Source organism: Centrocercus urophasianus, unplaced genomic scaffold (genome assembly GCF_019232065.1).
Source record: "Centrocercus urophasianus isolate 14NV4802_14NV808 unplaced genomic scaffold, USGS_Curo_1.0 seq_15, whole genome shotgun sequence".
Lineage (NCBI taxonomy): Eukaryota > Metazoa > Chordata > Aves > Galliformes > Phasianidae > Centrocercus > Centrocercus urophasianus.
Window position 1 is genome coordinate 47,525,080 of NW_024884697.1, and position 16,164 is coordinate 47,541,243.

A 16,164-nucleotide genomic window follows, 5' to 3' on the forward strand; every position below is an offset into this window, starting at 1 on the left:
AAGTGCCTTTGTTTCTTTTTGCTCCTGACTTGCAGCGGTTTGAGTCATAGAATCACCAAGGTTGGAAAAGACCTCCAAGGTCATCTAGTCCAACTATCCTGCTACGGCCAGTACTTCCTCACTAAACCATGTCCCTTAGTACAACATAAGTGTTTCTTAAACACCTTCCAGGGATGGTGACTCCACTGCCTCCATTGTCAGCCTGTGCCAGCGCCTGACTACTCTTTTGGAGAAGAAATTTTTCCTAATATCCAACCTGAACCTCCACTGATGTGACTTGAGGTTATTCCCTCTAGTCCTGTTGCTGACATTTATTGCTTCGGCAAATTAGGTTTGTTGGGAGGAAACTGTCACTCAGAATCTTGAATTTTTAAATTTCAGTGGGCATTTACAAGTTACTGTGTATAGAGCTGAGAAGGCACATCTCATCTGGTGTTTGCGATGTCCACAAAATCTCCTGCCAACACCATGTGTCCTTCTTGACTCACAACCCGATGAAAATCAAGCTCTCAATCAGGAGAAGGTTTTACATGGGCAGTAATAGGTTTTAAACTAAAAGAGAGGAGATTTAGATTAGATATTCAGAGGAAATTCTTTATTCGGAGGGTAGTGAGACATTGGCACAGGCTGCCCAGAGAGCTGTGGTGCCCCATCCCTGGAGGTTCAAGGCCAGGTTGGATGGGGCCATGGGCAGCCCGAACTGCTGGGTGGCAGCCCTGCCCACGGCACAGGGGTGGAACTGAGTGGGCTTTAAGTTCTCTTCCAACCCAACAATTCTGTGATTCTTTGAAGAACTTGGTAACATCACTGGTAGGATGCATCAACACTGCCCCAATATCCAGCCCCAGAGAAGCAGAAATCATGGTATGGACTAACATCAAAGCAGTGCAGAGCATCCACCTGCCCTCTTGTCCCTGACATGGAGAAATCTTGAGCTGCTTTAGTGAATGGAGTTGAAATGTTGGCTCTGTGTCATCATGGAGAGCTGCAGGCATGGCCATAGATTGCAGAATTTGTTCTGGCTGCACTGTTATCAGATCAGTTCATTATTTATTTTCGCTGTAATCCCATGTGAGCGCAGCTCTCAGCAACCTTTTCCATCACTCAGAAGCCCGGTCAGCCACTCACAGTAGATTTTCTGACACACTTGACCAGCCACAGTCAACTTGCACTGGCTCTAAATGGGTGGCCACAGAGAAGGGTACACTGAATGTGACATAGAGAGCCAGACTCCAGGAACAACTATTCAAATTGCAGAAGCCAGGGATACATTCATTTTAAAACCCTAATTCTCCTGCTGTCTTTGCAGGGATCTTTCTACAGGCCCAAAGTGCACCAGGAATTGCAGAGCACCTGCTGCAGAGGAATGCTCCCTTGGTCTCTTTAAAGGGCCACATCAGTAGTACTTCTGCAGCTGCCTTTCTGCTGCCCTCCCTCATGCCAGTCTTTCACAGCCAATCTCAGTCCCAAAACATGAGACAGTGGCATACCTGGGTGCCTTCCTGGGCAGAAACTCCTGAAAATTGTCTCTATGGGTCTTGTACTGTGTGGTAGCATCTGTCTGCACAGTGTGAGGCCGCAGTTTCGTAAGGGAGCTTAGTTGTGTGTCATGAGAGCACATCTTATGGGGAGCCCACCAGCAGCAAGGACATTTGACAAAAGTGCAGCATTAATGGTTATTATTACTAATTGCCATCTCAGCTTCCTCAGATGAAATGAAAGCTTGGCTCAATAACCCAATGGGATGTTTCCTCTTAGAAAATAAAAAACTTATTTGTCTGACTTGATAAGGACACAAGGCTTACACAACAGTAGTATCTATCCATCCATCTATTCACCCCTCCCTTACCCAGAACACACTATCTGCTTTGACAAAGGGATAAATAAGTTTAAATATATTTTTTCTACTAGACAGATAAGCTAGGAAGAAGAGAGTCAAATTAATGACTCCTCAGCAAGAAAACCTGCTGGTTTTTATTCTGTTTGATCTGGGGCATGCGTATTGGTAGCTGAGACCCCAAAGCACATATAGCCCCTAGCAGACCATAGTGTGGGTACAGGCAGAGCCAGCAGTACTGAGAGGACTGTGAGGTGACAGATAAGGTTTGCTGCTCCTCTGAGGTATACCTGGAAGTAAGGATAAAAGTCTGTAGAAACCCTTAGAAGCTTTACAAGCCCTGCTGCTCTTGAAACAGCTTTCTTTTTTCAGCCACTTGAGAGCATCCACTTTGGCAGCACAGCCATTATTTGGAAATTTCCATATCACCTCACACGGTCTCCTCTTGCAGGTCTTGCAGATCAAACCTACTCCCCGTGGTCTGGGTGGAGGCTCCAGCCTCAATTCTTTCATCAAACCCAGCCTGGTAAATGGTTTCCTCTTTCTTCTCTTGCCCAAGCAAACCCTTTGCCAGAGGTCAGTCACTGCCTCTTTCCAGACATCCGTAATTCTTTTTTCCCGTGCTAGCTCCTAGGACAAATAAATACTGTGCTCCAATGAGAGCCTCCACTGGGGAACTTAACTATTTATTTGCATGGGGCATTGGGCTTAGTAGGTGTTCGTTTTTCACTTTGGCAGGGACTAGTTGACAGGAAAAATTTTATCACAACCTTTCTGAAAGAATGTCTGCCCACATTCTGGAGTCTCTTCTATGGTCTCAAGATACTGCTGCTAGCGGACAGGTGCACGAAATACATGCATAAAACCCTTTTTGATAGCAGCAATGTGGAATATGGACAGGCAGGTTTGATGAGGTATTATGCTGAGCCCCCTTCTCATCTTCTAATGGGCCACTTCTTCCCCAGACAGGTCATTGCATACATTCACATGTACGCATGCCTGTACCCCTGTGTGGAGGAGGGCTGGTGAGTGATTCATGTACCTGAGGAAGGACAGATTGCTGCTGCAAGCCCCTCTATTTGTATCCCCTGGTGCTGGCCCGGCCCTGGCACAGCCTTCAGTACCTGTACCTCCCCACTGCAGGGATACAGCCCATGGCTGGAGGCAGCCAGCAGCTTTGCTTTCTCTGCAAGCCAGGGCTGGCATTGGAACAGGCACCTCCTGCAGCCCCATCAACAGCACTGGGAACCTCTGAGCAAACAGCACAGCTGAGCAGAAGGAATCACCTACATCTCCTGCCTGAGGCAAAAAGTATTTCTAAAAACTAATTTCCCAAAATGCATGCCAAAAACTAATGAGCTTTTCCTTCCCACCCTGCTGCCAAGACATGCCCACCTCTTGGGGTGCTCACGCAGCAGCCAGGCTCACGGCATCTTTGTTGTTCTGCATGTGGCCTTCCCTGTGTGGTGTCATTTGCCAGAAAAGTAGGTGCTAGGTAGGGAGATAACGTGAGAAGGACTCAGGGTCACCAAAGGTTGTGCTGCCATGCGCAGGAAGGACGCCTACAGCTGCTTTTGTGCATTTCCCTGTTCCAGAAATACTCGGGGAGCCTGGGCAGAGCTGGCTTTGGGAGCTCTCCAAGCCTTTGCTTTATCAGACCCACGGCAGGAGGCAGAGCCCAGGAGAAGCCAAGAGCAACAAAAAACAAAGGTGTTTAAGGAAGGATGGGGAAATCCAAGGACAGCAATTGCTGGGCCTCTGCCAGGGTCTGTGGAAGATGGTTGGGTGGCATGGCAAGGAAGATGCGTGTTCTTGCAGCCACTTCTCAAAAGAGAGAGGCTGGCTCTCTCCATCAGCCATCCCGTGGCCAACCCATCCCAGACTCACTCACCTTTTCCAGGAACAATGTGACCCCTGGCAGGAGAAGGAACCCTGCAGTGCTGTGGCCCAAGAGGTCAGAACATGATAGATAGATAAGAGTTAGCTTGAGTCTGGGGGAAGAACACAAGCTGAAAGAAAATAGCCAGTCTCACAAGAAGCCTGGACAGCTTGGCTATAGTTGATCCCCAAAGGCCAAGATACAAATGCCTACTTTTCCAACAAGATACAATCTAGTCTGCTGAAAGTCTCTCTTGAAAATCCACTTCTGCACTGTGGATGTGGATCCCCACATTCAGAAACTTTGTAGGTATCTTCAAGCCATTCGGCTGAGGAAAACAGAGGCCATCTCACTCCCTGGAACTAGGACTCTCTGTCTCTGCTGCTGAGCTTTGCTGGGGTACAAACAGGGGAGCGTGCCTTAGTATTCAATTACAGAAAGTATGCAGCTTTTCATCCTCCCTGACTGTCCGCCTGGAGGGCCCCAGCACTACTGAAGGCCCACAATTGAATCAGAGAAAGGAAATCCACAGAGAAATGCATGGAAAAGCACCTCCAGCACTGAGTGTTTTTCCGGTTCCAAGCAAGCCAAATCTACTCTGGCATCTGGGTTTAGAGATTTCCATCTCAATCCTTGGTAAATGTCATTTTTGGGAGGATTATCCCAGATGATAACAAATAACCCTATTTCCTGGAACAATGCTGTCTGTACCTCACAAGGCTCTCAAGAAAAAAAGAAAAAAAAAAAAGAAAGAAAAAGAGTTTTCTGGGGAACTGCTAACCATAAGCTAAACCACAGAGAGGAGCATTCATGAAGGGCAATCTCAGGAGCTGTTGCAGAGGGCACTGAATAAATCAGAGCTGTCATCCTTTCTGTTCCCTGCTCTTATCCCAGCTGCAGCTGGATCTGCTTTTGGGAAACAACACCCCTACCCTGGGGGCACTGGGACCTGCTGCTCCTGCCAGGAGGGGGAACTGCAGAGAAGCAGAAAGCAAGAATCCAGCCAGTGTGACAGAGAGAAGTTAATGGGAACAGATGGGCTCTGGCCATTCCCCTCCCATCCTGGGGATAAAGGGGTGAGGCTGGCCGAGACATAGGATGGAGCTGCTGAGCAGCACTCACAGCTTTCCAGGAGGAAAGCAGACCTCTGCCCAGCTTCACCCCATACATGCCTATCCATCTGTTCTGCACCTTCCTTTGCTTCGCACCAAAGAGCTTTCTGCTCCAGCCTGCACTCCTGCAGCCTTTCCTCCTCCATTTCCCTCCATACCAGACACTTCCATCCAGCCTTGCCTCTCTCCTTTACTATTTAGCACATCACTTTTTGCCTAATGTTTTCCTCACCTCGTGCCCTACAGTATTACCTACTCTGTGCCCTCCTTCCTGGCCATCAACCCACCTCAACAAGTTCCAGCTCCCTCAGGGCACAAATCATCTCCTGCTCTCCTTCCAAAGGCATGATGCAACACACTCCCTTTCTTGGTTGCAATGGCAGCTACAAACAATTAACAGTGATGACCATGTTTACATCACCTGCTGCCACTGCCCAGAAATGTTTCCCTGTAGTGTGGGAAGACACAGTCACAAAACTGCTTAGGAATTCCATCTGCAACTTAGGGACTTTGGAAGGCAAGTTGCCTCTGCCATACTGCTGCACTGTGACATTAAAGGCAGACTTTCTCTCACCTCTCAAGGAGAAAGTCCCTTCCCTAGCTACTTTCATTCTGCCATCAGACCCAAATCCTTCCTGGCTGACCTTGTGCTCTCCCCTTTGCCTCCACATCTGCTGAAATTCCTGGGAGGGTGAAGCCACCACTCCTTTTCCTGCCTCCTTAAAGTGTAAGTTGCTATTCTTCAGCAAAGAAACACTGGTGAGGAGTTTACAGCTGAATCTCAGGTCTGCCAGGAAAATACTGCAGTTTTTTTTTTGTTTTTCTCCCTATGTTTTGTCTGCCTCACAGTTTGACAGTTTCAGTCTCCATTGTACTGGAAAAGTTACACTTACTCTTGCCAGCAGGGTCTCAGTCATCTGTGGAGGCTAAAACAAATTCCTCTCGTATTGTATATACCCAGTCGATGCATTTAAAAATGCACCCATTTCATTCTCCCTGCACTCTAATATTGTATTCAGGCCTCTCCTTTGACCAGAAGGCCCTGAGCTGTCACATTTGCATCCGGGCACATTAGGAAGATCCAGTCTCCCCTCCTGAGCTCTCACTGAGTCTGACCTTCTAGTCACTCTTGGAGTTTGCACAGCAGCAGCAGGGTGCCTCCACGGGACTCCCTTGTCTTTGCCACATCTTCAGTTTTGGCACTTCATCTGCATCATGTATGGGCAGAGAAAAAAGAAAGTTTTGTTAACAAGTGTTTCCATACTGCTGTTGTCCCCCAGGTATGACCTTCACACAGCATCCCACCAGGGGGAATTTGCACCAACACTTTTCATGGCTTGAGCTGCATGCAACTCGGGATGGGAACGAGGGCATTTCCTTGGCAAGGTGCACAACTGGCTGCTCTGTTCAGCTGGATCAGCCTGCACAGCAGAGCAATCTCTAGATTGAGGTGAACTGCAGAATCTGTTGGTAAACACATGCAATTTTCTACTTGGCAAGATGAGCAGTAGGTTATATGGAAGGAAGGTAAAAAGCACAAACGATGCAATGCCAGAAGTACTCTCCTTGCTTCCCTCCTTACAGCAAGGAAAACTGGAACCTGGGTGAGAAGCCTTTGTGGGCTACTTGAAAAATGCAAACACACACTGTATCAGAAGAGGGTTTAAAGTGCACACTTTTATTTTCTATTACAAAGGCTAAAAGAAGCAAGTTTGTTGTTGTTTTTTTTTTTTAAGAACAAAACCAAAAATGTTGTTAAAACATCTACATTATTATCCTGATACTAGACCTTATGAAAGATACTAAGTTCTTTTTTAATAGTAAAGCGTGGTATTCTTAAATTATATTAATACAAAGACATATTAAAGGACTCGAAATCATTACTACCCAGCTCAGAAGTGCAGCATCCCCTTGCTATCTTTTCCTTTCACTTGCTAAAACCCATTTGTTTTTGACATACAGTTTCATACAAGCAAAATAGGGTATTTGATTTGTTTTTCCTTCTCCCTGTAAAGGTCAGGCTCACAAAAGCATCGCTTACACCTTGACCCTTACCAAAGGATTTGGGAAGAGATTCTCACCAAGTCCTTCAGCATTTAACAAGCTGATCTCAATCAAAGTCTCTATTCTGTGTGTGTGATTATTTTACAGGACGTGAGATTTTCTTCTAATGTTATAAAATCAAAGCATTGTTAATAACCCTCGGACTTGGTTCCACGCTGCAAAATGTTCTTCTTCCCTCGGAAGAATGAATAAAAGAGAGAATTATCAGAGGGTCGTGCGAATGCATTGCTAAAGCAGCCCTACAACTTACCTGTGGGGTTAACTGCTGTGGAGCTGAGAGCACCAAGCATTTCTACTGAAAGTACATCATGTGCTGAAGAAAAACCTCTTGACTCGATAAAGTGAGCCTGGGAAGCCAAGTGTGAAGCTTCCTGCCTTTTACAATGTCCTCTTAGATAATATAAGCAAAGCCTTATTGTGAAAACTTCACTCCCTAATTAGCAGTATAATACCCTTTCACTGAGATGGGACTGTAAGGACATCCCAGGGGGTTTTAAAAGCATGAACAGGTAAACCTGCCCCATCTCAGAATTTATACCTACCTATATAAAACCTCCCCTCTGTTATTTCCCTTTCCCTAATCCAAACAAAAGCCTTCATATTTTAAGTGGAGATGCTGCGTTTCCCGGCCCGAGTCCTTTTCCTTTACCCTCATTAAAAAGATTCCTTTGATACCACACACATATAATATTATATAGAGCAATATATTTAATACCTGTGTATATATGCTTCATGGGAGGGGTCACATATATACACACTAAAACAAGTCTGGTGACAAAGTACTGCAACACCACAGACCAGGTTATCATATCAGGGAAAACGAAAAGAGATACTCAACGCAACACCCGTGACCGTGGGCCTTCCTCCCCTCACGCATGCTTGGCCTCTCCCCATCCCAGTCCCACTGAGCAGCTCAGCTCCCCATGCACAGACAGGGAGAGGGGACAATGACCCACTCTGGAACCTAAAACAAGTTACTGTATGAGAAATCACAGCGCAGCGAACGCTTGAGTCACACTAGAGATGCAGATTTGTATTAAAAATGAAAACATATTCCAACATTTCCCAGTCCAGATTAGTTCCTTGGCATCTCTGCCCAGCAGGACAAGATAACCCAGGAGCTGGTGCCTATCACTTCCCCTCCCTTTCTCTATTCATAAAATTGACCAGCACAAGGAGCACCAGCAGAAGATACGATCTGGACAACAAAGAACAGAGAGAACACAGTACCTAAGCTCTCAAAAAATGCCATATCTGATATTGCATTGGTCGTTCTTTTTCTCCATCCGTGCAGATTCTTCTGGCTCTCATCCTTCACCTCTCACACGGACAGAGCTGGAAATGGCCACTTCCCACCCCTCCTCTCCCTGATCTACCATAAGCCACTCATGTTTCATTGGATGCTACAGTCCAGGCCCCTTTCAGGGCAGATCTCAAGGTGCTGTGCAGCCAAGGAGGGAACCTCCCATGAAAAAATGATGACCCCCTCTGTGTTTTTACAGGTGAGGAAGCAAACTCAGAGGCACATGTGGCTTATTTGGGGCACATCATACTACTAGAAAGACCCAAGACCAGCATGCAGCACATTCTGCTCCTGGGCCATAACTATCTCAGTGCTGCTGAGGCAGCTACCTGGAGGCTGGTTCAGAAAGGTGCCAGCTGTTCCCACAGCATCTCCTGCATATTACTACCATGTCCCATCTTTTTCAAAGCTGGCAACCCGAAGGATATAGGAGCAGGCAGGGTAAAGCAGGACTCAACAATGCTGAAGCACCATGTGGAACACAGCCAAATTGTATTTGCCATGGATACAGTGCTGTCTACCAGCCCTGAGGGCTCTCAGCTTGCTGTTCTGGGAGTCTGTATACAAAAAAGACATCATCATGAAGGCAGGGAAGGAGAAGCTTTTGTGCTGGAGAAGATGATGCCATCCATGCAAACAAAACTGCAGAGCACAGCTGGATGCAGGAGACATGCGAGGGAAGCTCAGGATAAGACATGTTTACTGCTTACAGGATGGGAGCACCAGAAAGAACAAGGCTGGCATACAGAATGAGGCCTCTCACTGCTGCCACCATGAAAACCAAAAATCTTAGATAGGGGTTCAGCCCTGACAGAGAACCATCAGTGTGCTGAGGTCCAGTGAGTCTGGACTGGACAGTTAGCACTTGTAAACATGCTTCCAGCTGAATTCCCATCAGCAAAGCATGACCACTGCCAGGCCCTCCACATTACACCCACGCTGCCTGATGGTGTCCTTCTAATTCAATCCCCATCCAGTTCATAGAATCATTAAGGTGGGCAAACACCACTAAGATCATCTAGTCCAACCATCAACTCATCATCTGCTGCTGCAGTATAAAACCACCAACACATGCCACTTAAAGAGCAAGAAAGGAACCTCACTGCATCCCTCCGGGACACAAGCAGACTGAGAAATACAGACTCCTTTTGATTACAGCCTTCTTCCTGACTGTGCTGTGTGGAGTATAGTGACACACGTCAGGTCACAGTCTCCAGTACACCTCCTAGATGACTTTGATGTCTTACTTGCACCAGTCAGACTAGACAAATAACAAACCAAAACCACCCACTCCAAAAACATGTTGCACACTTGAGAAAGACATCTAGTCAGGCATCACCAACTTGTTTCCTGGTTACAGTCAGCCAAAACAGTCTATAGCTTCTTACAATGTAGTTCCCACCAATGTAAGAAGTGTAATTACTTAGCTGCTTTTAGCTGCACTCTTTCTACTAGATGGCTGTTACCCCCCACCTCCCTCAGCTCCAGTTGATGCCTCAGCAGAATAAAATCAGTAGGGGTTTAAACTCAGATGTTTTAAGCCACATCTTGTGGTTTTTCTTCCTTGCATCTCAATTCCCAATCCTTCTGGTACTGAATTCCCAAGAAAGCAGGCCAATTGCAACGCTTGCTCTGCAGCACTGAGAGAAGGAGAACATGAACTTCATGGTCCCCTTTTCAGCAGATGTGTAGCCCTTTCTCCCAGCTCTGTCTTCCTGACCTCTGCAGCCACAGCCCCAATTGAAGGGCAGGGGATTTATAAGGAGAAATTCTCATTCACATCCTAACACGGCCCGGATCCATTCCTTTAAACGAAGGACAGCGAAAACAAAAAGATGGAGAGAAAGGAGAATTTAGGGGAAATAACAGAGAGAAGATGGACCACAAACTCGGTGAGCATGGCGTTCGCTGGCCAAGGAGAATCAAATTCACGTTTTCATTCACCACTAACAAATCATCGTCTCAAAATCTTAAAACGAAAGAAAAGAAAAAGTTCTCTTCGCGAGACACAGATCTCGCTCGCCCTGCTACTGCCTCACTCAGAAAACCCGCCCTGCATTTCTCCAGCCAACAGGCTCCCCCCCCCCCCCCCCGGCCCTTACTATACACCATCCCTCAATAGGAAGTTGTATTTCCCGAAGTCGTCGTCCCTGGGGCAGAGCAGCATGTCCTTGCGGGCTTTGGCCAATTTCTGTTTCAGCACCTCCCTGCGGTCTAGCCACTCCGTCAGCTCGTCCTGGCCGTGGGCATAGCGACATTCTTCTCCTTCGGGGCAGGCCTTGCTCTTCTGGAACCTGCCAGCACAAGCAGCACTGTCAGCAGGAATGCCCCACCGGGACAGGGGGTTTGAGCTCTCCGTCTGTGAGACTCCACTGGGGCCCACCAAAACTGGCTGCAGACTCTCCCTGCTAAGGGGGAGGTGATTCTCCTACAACTTGCGTGCAGCCAAAGGAAGACAACTAGAGAAGCTGGACGCAGAAATAACAGCACCTATGAGGAGACTCGGTCAAAAGAATGAAATGGTGTGAGCTAGAGCTGGACCAGCGGGGACAAGAAGAAGCCACCACCCAAGAGAGGAAGTGCCAGGAAATTCTAAAGCAGCCACAAGAGACACAGCCTTCTCTCTAACCAAAACGGCATTTCTAACCATCAGAAGCCTTCTGAAGGCACCTCAAGGCACTGATTCAGAGGGTGTGAGCCATTCAAACAATTTAATAAAGCATCTGGGATTCCCCCAAGAATTGAGCCAAGCAGACTCTGTTTAGCAGACCAAGAGCAGAGCACATTACGGCTACAAAGGGCAGACTTGAAGCTTGCTCTCCTTTTCTGAAGCCGTGTTGGGAAATGTATTTTTACCACTGAGGAGTCGTCACTTCTGGGATCAAACAGAGCTGTGTGCACGGTACCTTTCACAGAGCTGGAACTCGCCCATAGGGAAGCGATAGCTCCAGCAGCTGGAGTCACTGTCTGAGGTGAAGACCTTCTCCTTGTGCTTCTCTGACTGGATGTGCTGCTGCCATTGCTTCTTGCTGTTGCTGTTCTTCCCGCAGAGCCAGCAGTGGTAGCCCATCTAATGGGTGCAGAAAGGGCAAAAGGCCAGTTAGTGCATCAGTATTCACACTCACTGGCCTTCCTTATGTTGGCATCACCTCTTCAAATCTCCCTCCCAAGCATCCTGGATATTTGCCTCACTCTAAGACCTCACACTCTTCCCTGACACATCATCTTCTGGTCATTATGCTGCTGCTGAAGGCAAGCAGAGGAGATGCTCTGAGTCTACCCACAGTTCAAGCTGACTGTGAGGCATTCAGGCAGCACAAGACCCCTCAGGAGCACAAACTCTTTCCCCAGCCACCATTCCTGGGCTAAGGAGATACATCTGTCTTTGATTTTCTCAGGTCTCTGTGCTCCACACACAGCTCATCTCCAAGGTTCCCCTTCTTTTCTCACAGGCCAGCAGTGGTTTTCCCAGCTTCCCCAGGAGCAGGAATCCTGGGGAGAGGCTGAGCCCACGCGAAACGCCTACTCACTTGAGGATTAACAGAAAAGCTGTGCAAAGCCTTGTTGCCCCAGGTAAATCCCCTCCCACCTCATCTGTGCTGCTCCAAGCTGTCCATTTAACTCTTTCCCAGAAGAGCAATTCAGCCCCTGCTGGCTTTATACCTGGAGCACTGAAGGAGAAGGATGAAGGACAAGAGATTAGCTGTTTACCATGATGTCAGCATAGTCAGTGGGCATCTGGATCTGTTTCTCCCCTTCTCGCGAAGTGAGTGGTGTTCCCTCTCCAGGCTTCCCAGGATTGTGTTTCTTTAGCCACATGTCATAGGTCTGCTGCATATCTAGTACTGCACAAAGGCGACCCGTGAAGTCACTCAGACAACCTCCCGCACCGTGCACAAACTACAAGAAAAGGATGAATGGTGGGGCAACCCTTTCCTCCCCTCTCCAGTGCAGCAACTCCTGCCATCAGAGCTCAGGCCAGTGCTCAGCAGGCTCAGTGTCACCTTCCCAGGTAAGAGCTGTAGGCAGAGGAGCTAAATTTACATCTCCCCAGCCTGTCATGAGAAGCTGTCTTTTACGAGTCAAGGGGCACCCATGACAGCAGGCACATTCAGGAAAGACAGAAGGTGCCCCAAGATCCCCATGGACTTCACCCCATGAGGCGACTCTTCATCAGGTTTGATTCTGCTTGACCCCAGCAGGCGTCTCACTGCAGCCACAGTGAAGGCAGGGGCTGGATTCGGATCCATCCCTTTCCTTTAAGTCTACACTTCATCCTCAGTGCTCAAGGAGGAGGAGAGCCCATAAGCAAGCTGGCCACAGGAAGCACTAGGGAGGGGAGGAAGACCTAATGATAGCCTGCCCCAGAGTTCAAACCCTACCCAGAGGAGTGCAATCCATGTGTCTTGGTGCTTTTGGTTTAAAACCCATTTGGGATGCTGCTGAGAAATTTTGGCTGGAAGATTTGACTGCACATCTGCCTTTTCAAAATCAACTTGTGAGATAGGCCACAGAAAAATAAGAATTTGCAGATAACAGTGTGACCTTCTAAATGCAATGCATTAGTGATTAGTGATTACCCTCATTAAATGGGTAATTGAAGAACTCAAGGTAATGGGGAATAATTAATGCAAATTGGCCCACACTGAAACAATGCTGTTGTTTGAAGATTCACCTTTATGCTCGAACAAACACACCCAGACTGGTCTGATGTGCTTAAAAAAGGCCCACTAACAAAAGCTCTTGAACCACAACAAACAACAGCATTTGACACAGCAGAGAAAGACCCTCCATCCAAGCACAAAAACTGAATGACTGGAAATCCTTCAAGCTTATCAGCAGCTCCCACCAGAGCTAGGTAAGCACCTGAAAAACTGGGCATTGCAAAGAATCTTTTTTCCCCAGCTCGCCATTGGTCTGAACAAACAACGGATGACAGAGAGCTGACAGTCCCTCCACGAGTCCTTCTCTGCTCCCATGGGCACAAAGCTGTGTGGGATTCAGCTGATGTCAGTGCCACTGAAGCTCTTCTGGGGAACTGCCAGGGCAGCACCTTGTCAGGAATAAGCCTGAACAAACCCTGCATCCACAGCCCACATTTCCCACACTCACTTTTGTTTTCCTTCATGAAGGTCCACATGTCTCTCTCCTCAGGACTATGGGCGAAGGAGCAGTTGCCCACATACTGGCATTTCCTGCCATTTTGTGCATGGATACATAACTGTTAGAAGACAGAGAGCAAAATTTAGCATCTGCGCAAACATTCCTTGCTGGAGGAGAAAATGGACTCAAGAAAACAATAAGGGTGTTAAACTGCACACAGGAGAGGTCACAAAACAGGACACATCATGTATCATTAACTGATGCTTCTTTTCCTCAAGCTCTCTATAACATGAAAGGTAAGATCTCCCTATATACACAGAGGGAGCTCAGTTCAGCACCTGGCCTCTCTCTAAGTGCCCTTCCCATATGCAACTGGCCCTGGGGAAAACAGCAGGGACCAACCTGGACAGACCCAACAATATCTCCTGCTGGTCACACTGCTGGCCCCAAAGGTGACACATTCTCCAGCCATCTCCAAGCAGGCAAAGATAGGCCTATGGCAACCTACTTTCACTGCGTGACTCACAACTCATGGGGGCCTCATCTCCTATTGCAGCAACCATAATAATCTCTTGCTGCCCCTTCCCAGCCTCCAGCAACAGGCCTTCAACTGGAGAGTGCCAAAGGCCTCACCTTCCACCTGGCCACGGATACAGGGGATCCTATGGGGCAGCAAGGAGAGGAGCTTTTCCTTTTTAGGGAGAAAGGAAAAGAGAGGGTGAGAGTGATAACTGTTTGCCATATTTGGAGCTGGGGGAAGAGGTTGGATATCTGTTATCTTCCTCATAGCATGAGGCTTTTTAGCTGAGTTCTTAGTTCAGCTTTCAAAACACAATTTGGGCAAATTTCACAACAGACAGCAGTCCAGACACAGCAAAGGCAGGGGTAGGCTTCTCCCCAGTACTCCATCTCACCTCTCACCTACATTGAGAAACCTTGACCTAAGGGAAGCCTTAAACCTCATCTCCAAACCCTGTGCCAACCAGTTCTAGAGATGGTGACTGCATTAACAACAGCAACAGGAACTTGCATACGTGTGTAACTGAGTGTTTCAAATGAGTGCTGCTCCTTTTCCTGCTCCATCATTTTTCTGGATGCATCTGAGATCTCGCTGCCTTCAGTCTGTCCTGCTCTCACACCTCAGCCAACATCACGTGCCTGCTTCCCAGACAGGTCTACAACAGAGCATGCCTCAAAGCACTGCACAACGGTGGGAGGAAAGGGGCACTTGGCTGAGCCATTTATGGGGCTTACATCATATTGCTGTGGGAAGTTGCGGATGGAAGGCAGTGGTCGGACAGACACCCACTTCTTCTTCGCTTTGGACATCACCAGCAGAACCCGACGTTCCTTTGTCCAACTAAGGAAGAGAGAATAAATCAGTCGAGGTAAAAGGAAGAGCAAAACAAAGCTTTGTTTTCCTCAGACATCTCTTGAATATGGAGAGATGACCAGATCCTCCAGTTTAGCTTGTCCCTGCCGCTATCTACCTGCTCCTAGATATCATTGGCAGAGGAGTCTGAAGAAGGGTGTTTAGGAGGATTTCTCCCACTACTTCTTACGTGTTTTCTGGGATATATCTTTTTGTAAAGCCACAAAAGTTTCCCCCACGTCTTGCGTGGCATCACCATGAATTACTAAACTGCGTTCCACCCTTTGACACAGCCAATTCTTGTGCAACAAGATCCGGAGAAAACATTTAGGAATATTTTCTGCTTGAAAGGTACAGCAGAAATGCAAGTCATTACAAGCACTGTCTTATGAACATGAAGTACTAATTCTTGGGCAGCATCAGCAAGTGATCACCAGGAAATACCCTGGGCAAAAGCCTCAGCTCTGTTCAGCAGCTGCACAGAGGTGTTATCTTCCCATTTTAAGAAGTAATCCTTTCCTTCTCACTTCCTCCAGCAACTCCTGCCTCTGTGTCTTTTCCATCAAAGGTCTTAACATTTGCAATAGCATGCTGAACTGTACCTATGTGGCTTGTGTTTTGGGAACTAATGTCCTATAAACCTTTCCATCCTGTGCTGCCAAGTTGCCTGGGTGAGAGGGGCCACAGTTTCCATGGCCCAATGGCCTATTTCCAGCCAATACTCCCTTTCTATCACACCCAACGGGTTCCGTGTAACTCAGGAGGTACAAAGAGACAAGGCTTATGTCAGAGAAGAGCAACAAAAGCAATGAAAAGGCTAAGGAAACTAATTTAAAAAGAAGTACAACTCCTTAAATAATTGCTAATAGTGACATGACAGACATCTTCAAACAGCACAGAGTATGAACAAGCACAGAGCAGAACTATTTTAGTGACCTTGCTAAGGAGTAATGATAGCAGCTAGAGGAAAGGGAATTGCAGGAGCTGGACTGCAAGCACTAAGGATTAAGAGTCTGGCTGTGATGCACCATGCACAGTGCTGGCAGCAGGTACAAGCAGTAATAAAGAGAGCTGGAAACTGGAAAACAGCTACCTGCAATGCTCACTATAAAATACCCTGAGGACAAAGAGGCTGCTAGGAAACCTTACAACCTCTTCCAACTACGCCAAATGAAGCCTCGGAGAATGTAAGAGGAGAAATTCCTGCCCTTCAGGAGAGGTGGGGAGAAGAGAAGGTTGCATTGCTCACCAGTGGCGGGCTTTGGCACTACAGTACTTGAGGTCTTTATCTGGCTCCACCAGCTGTCCATTCCTCCAGCACTGGCCACACACAAATTTCATCTGAAGGTCAAAGGTGCTCGATGTGGGAGCCCGGGGAGAAGCCTGGGGAAGAGAACCAGCACCTCAGGCAAGCAGAGCCAAAACACACCCCCTAAAATGCCACAGTGGCAGCTCCCAGAGCACCCACGTGCCAGAAACTAATTGATTAAAAGA

The 16,164-nt window shown here is 47.6% G+C and overlaps 1 protein-coding gene across 9 annotated transcripts in view; it reads right to left on the reverse strand.

Moving 5' to 3' along the window:
• Positions 1–6,504: 6,504 nt before the first annotated feature.
• The window catches only part of ZC3H7B (zinc finger CCCH-type containing 7B), a 46,011-nt gene continuing 36,351 nt past the window's right edge, over positions 6,505–16,164 (reverse strand). For 8 of the 9 annotated variants that reach the window (XM_042815601.1, XM_042815608.1, XM_042815602.1 and 5 more), the window contains exons 18-23: positions 15,920–16,053; positions 14,553–14,658; positions 13,308–13,416; positions 11,907–12,040; positions 11,102–11,265; positions 6,505–10,489 (exon numbers count right to left, since the gene is read on the reverse strand). In XM_042815601.1, the coding sequence (XP_042671535.1) occupies positions 10,297–10,489; positions 11,102–11,265; positions 11,907–12,040; positions 13,308–13,416; positions 14,553–14,658; positions 15,920–16,053 (840 nt within the window). In that variant the 3' untranslated portion in view covers positions 6,505–10,296. Of the gene's footprint in view, positions 10,490–11,101; positions 11,266–11,906; positions 12,096–13,307; positions 13,417–14,552; positions 14,659–15,919; positions 16,054–16,164 lie in introns of those variants that run through there. The other variant, XM_042815607.1, reaches the window with a different exon arrangement.